The sequence below is a fragment of the Aureococcus anophagefferens genome, assembly GCF_000186865.1.
Source record: "Aureococcus anophagefferens unplaced genomic scaffold AURANscaffold_7, whole genome shotgun sequence".
Classification (NCBI taxonomy): Eukaryota; class Pelagophyceae; order Pelagomonadales; family Pelagomonadaceae; genus Aureococcus; species Aureococcus anophagefferens.
In genome coordinates, this window is record NW_008705567.1 from 1,115,096 (window position 1) to 1,119,308 (window position 4,213).

The 4,213-nt window shown below is 73.1% G+C and overlaps 2 protein-coding genes across 2 annotated transcripts in view; both read left to right on the plus strand.

Annotated features, from left to right (window-relative positions):
* Positions 1-1,157, plus strand: part of AURANDRAFT_63532 (hypothetical protein) — a gene marked incomplete at both ends in the record, with an annotated part of 7,432 nt that extends 6,275 nt beyond the window's left edge. Inside the window, one exon of the mRNA XM_009037856.1 lies at positions 168-1,157. Coding sequence (XP_009036104.1) covers positions 168-1,157 — 990 coding nt within the window. The remainder of the gene's footprint in view (positions 1-167) is intronic.
* Positions 1,158-2,305: 1,148 nt separating this feature from the next.
* On the plus strand, positions 2,306-3,178 carry AURANDRAFT_25027 (hypothetical protein; the record flags this gene model as incomplete). Its single annotated transcript, XM_009037857.1, has 1 exon — positions 2,306-3,178. A coding segment is annotated over one exon (873 nt), but the record flags the coding sequence as incomplete, so codon positions are not given.
* Between the last annotated feature and the right edge of the window lie 1,035 nt (positions 3,179-4,213).

The following is a 4,213-nucleotide window of genomic DNA, read 5'->3' on the forward strand; positions in this document are numbered from 1 at the left end:
CGAGGCAGCTCGGAGTCAACCAAGTGATGTCACGCCGAGCGTCAACATGGCAGAGTATCGACTGCAACTCGCAACCAGTGCAAACTCGAGGTGAGACCAAGGCGCCGCTCATCGCCGCTCCGAGTACACAGCCGTGTCGCACCGGCTCAAAATTGAGGTGAGACCAGCCCTCGTGCACAACTCATCGCCCGCAACCCAAAGCACGGCCGATGTCGGCCCTGACGAACTACGACCGCTTCGCCGGCATCGGCGACGACGAGGAGGCGGAGGAGGCCGCGGCGCGGCCGCCGCGGCCCGTCGTGACGCGCCTCGACAACGCGTCGACGATCACCATCGGCGGCGGCGGCTGGTCCGCGGCGCCGACGCCGGCGCCCGCGCCGAAACCGAAGCCGGCGGGCGGCATCGACTACAGCCGCTGGGACCATCTCGACGACTCGGAGAGCGACGGCGAGCCCAACCGCTACATCGAGGACGACGTCTTCCGCGAGCGGGAGGAGGAGTGGAAGGCCGAGGCCGCCGCGGCCGCGCCGACGCCCGCGCCCGTGTCGCGGGAGGTCGTCGCCGACGCGACGCTCGACGGCGGCCTGATCCTCGACGCCGCGAGCGCGCCCGCGGTGGCCTGGGCCCAGACCGCGGACGACGTCGCGATCCGCTTCAGGGTGGACGGCGCCGCCAAAGGCGCGGACGTGAAGCTCACCGTCGCCTACGACGGCGACGCCCGCGCCTGCGCGCTCTCCCTCGAGGCGCCGGGCGCGAGCCTTGGCGGCCTCCTCGCGCACGACGTCTGGTGCGAGGGCGACGACCGGCCGACGTTCAAGGTCTGCCTCAACGACGCGGAGGCGGCCGCGCTCAAGGAGCTCGACTGGGTCCTCGAGCCCGCGCGGGCCCCGCTCCCGGCGGGCGCCAAGTGCGTCGTGCTCTGCCTCAAGAAGCGGTCCTTCGCCGTCGACGTCGTCGCGTGGTGGCCGACGCTCTTCAGGAAGGACGCGGCGCCGGCGGGCCTCGCGCCCGAGACGCCGCGCGACACGCGGGCGCTCGCGGGCCGCGTGCGGCGCGGCGCCAAGACCGCGGGCGTCCAGGCGGCCTGGGACGGCGCCCACGCGGCCTTCCTCGACAAGGTCCAGGCCGGCCCGCCCGCGCCCGTCGACATCGCGTAAAAATCACGAGTGGGTGCTTTTAAAGCGGCCATCGTGCGCTTCCTAGGCGCCTAGGTCCCCGCGTCCGACCCCCGCGAGTCGGGGACGACGGCGGCCTTCGGGAGCTCGACGTGCCCGGACCTGGCCGCGGCGGTCCCCGATGATCGGAATTGTCTGTCGAGGCTCCAGGCGGCGGTGCATATGAGCGGCAAGCGCGCGAAGTTGCAGGCGACCTCGAGGTCGCCGCGGTTGTAGCGCGTCCCGCGGAGCAGCGCGAGCTTGAGCGCGCCGCGGAGCAGGTGGATCGGGACGCCCGTGGCCCGGATCCTCGACCGCAACCGCAGCTGCGGGTGGCCGCAGGTCGCGGCGCGGGCGCCGGGCGTCGCGCGCTGCGCGAGGAGCGACGAGCCGTTGGCGAGGAGGCGCGCGGCCGCGAAGACGTGGATCGCGCGCAGCGCGAGGCGCGGGTCGTCGCCGCGCCAGGGCCCGGCGTCGCAGCCGTCCCAGGACTCCGGCCGGGCCCACTCCGCCTCCCGGCCGCAGGCCGCGAGGTGCGCGACGACGACGGCGCGGACGAGGCTCGCCAGCCCGCGGAGCAGGAAGCAGACGCGGGCCCTGCGCGCCTCGCGGTACTGGGTCACGAGCGTCGCGGAGGACACGAGCTGGCAGAAGGCGACCACGGTCGTGTGCGTGCGGGCGACGTCGGCCCCCACGAGGATGCACGTGACGCAACATTGCAAGCCCGCGATGACGCCGCGCAGGAAGAGCTGCGCGTGGCCCTCGCCGACGCGCGCGCGCAGCTCCGCCTCGAAGGGCGACGCGAGCTGCACGCCGGCGCTCAGCCGGTGAAGTTTCTCCGCGGTTGCGGCCCCTCTTTTTTACGCGGCCATGCTAGGCAGCCCTAAAACATTGAACAATGCACAAATCTAATGGTATCCCATTAAAAGAAACCGCGCTGCTCGTGGGAGGTCGATAGCTGGGGGCGCCGGGGTCGTTGCTCGGTGCCGAGTCGTCGGCGGGGCCCCGCGCGCCGCCCGCGCCAGCGGCGGCCGCGGCGGCGCCGGCCGACACCGCCGGCGGATTCAGCGCGCCGGCCGGGCACCGCCGCCGCGCCGGACCGCAAAGGGAGGCTCGACGGCCGCGCCGCCGCGCCGCGGTCGCGCCGCGCCATGAACAAGTACGAGGTCCTGGGCGTCGTCGGCGAGGGCGCCTACGGCATCGTGCTCAAGTGCCGCAACAAGGAGAACGGCGAGACCGTCGCCATCAAGAAGTTCAAGGAGAGCGAGGACGACGAGGAGAACGTGCGCAAGACGACGCTCCGGGAGGTGAAGATCCTGCGCATGCTGCGCCACCCGAACATCGTGAGCCTCAAGGAGGCCTTCCGGCGCAAGGGCAAGCTTTATCTGGTTTTCGAGTTCGTCGCGAAGAATCTGCTGGAGGTCCTGGAGACGAACCCGAACGGCGTCGGGCCGGACAGCATGCAGCGCTACATGCTCCAGCTCTGCCAGGCCATCGACTGCTGCCATTCGCAGAACGTGATCCACCGCGACATCAAGCCCGAAAATTTGCTGATCAACACGCGGGAGAAGCAGCTCAAGCTCTGCGACTTCGGGTTTGCGCGGACTTTCGCGGCGAACGCGGGCGACCTGAGCGACTACGTCGCGACGCGCTGGTACCGCGCGCCGGAGCTCTTGCTCGGGTCCACGACCTACGAGACGTCCGTGGACATCTTCGCCATGGGCTGCATCATGGGCGAATTGGCGGACGGCCAGCCGCTCTTCCCGGGCGAGTCGGAGATCGACCAGCTCTACATCATCCAGCGCATGCTCGGTCCTCTCACGCCCGAGCAGGACGAGCTCTTCCTGCGGAACCCGCGCTTCGTGGGACTCAAGTTCCCGGACATGTCGCGGCCGGAGACCTTGCAGAAGAAGTACGTCGGCAAGCTCTCGAAGCGGTCGCTGAACTTCCTCAAGTCGCTGCTCCAGATGGAGCCGGGGGACCGCTTCAACTCGCGCGAGTGCCTGGACCACCCCTACTTCGAGGACATCCGCCTCGAGTACGCGGCGTCCTCCGGCGGCGGCTCGCGCGCGCCGTCGGCGACGAAGAGCTCGCGCGTCGGGAGCGCGGCGTCCGGCGGCGGCGGCACGGAGCTCTACACGCCCGCGGACTGGCAGATCCCCGTGATCCACTCGCGCCAGGGCGCGCGGCCGAGGAGCCCGCCGTCGGGCGCCGGCGAGCCCCCGGGCCCCATGCCCGACGCGTACGCGCAGCCCAACCCCCCCTCGCTGCTCCCGCCGGACCGCCTCGGCCGCTTCAACAAGCACTCGCGCCACATGCTGCCGGCGTCGTCGGCGGCGACGCCGCCGCTGGCCACGGACTTTGTCGCCGGCGGCCGCGCGGAGGAGAAGGACGACGGCTTCGGCGGCGGCACGGACGACGCGCAGCACGGACGAGGCCGCGGCCGCGACTTCGGCCACGGCGAGGAGAAGCAGGACGGCGGCCTGTCCAAGTGGGGCGCGCCGGAGGTGCGCCGCCCCCAGAAGCAGAAGCGCCGCGACAAGGCCGGCCGCCACATGGCGCGCGAGCGCACGCCGCGCCACGACGAGAACGCGGGCTCGGCGAACGGCGCGGCCCCTCCGAAAAGGGCCGGCGCGCCGCCGAGCCGCGGGTCCCTCGCCGCCGCGGGCCTCGGCGACAAGCGCACGGGCGCGGGCCCGCCGCCGGGCCGCGGCGGCGGCGACGACGACGGCGGGGGCGCGTCGAAGCCCAAGAGCCGCGCGGGCCGCGACCGGGGGGATCGCGGGCAGGCGCACGCGGGCGGCGTGCACCTCAACCCCGTCGCCGCGCCGCCGGGCGGCGACCTGCCCTTCGGCGACGACTTCGACGACCCCTTCGACTCGTCCAAGGGCGACGGCGACGGCGGCGGCCGGGGTTTGGGCGCGCTCGCCGCGCCGAAGGCGTCCGCGCCCGCGGGCGACCCCTACGGCCCGGGGGGCCTCAACCTGCCCCGCAACGGCAAGGCGGGCCAGCCGCTGGCGGCGCCGCCCATCGGCGGGCGGCGCAAGAAGGGGCCGGGC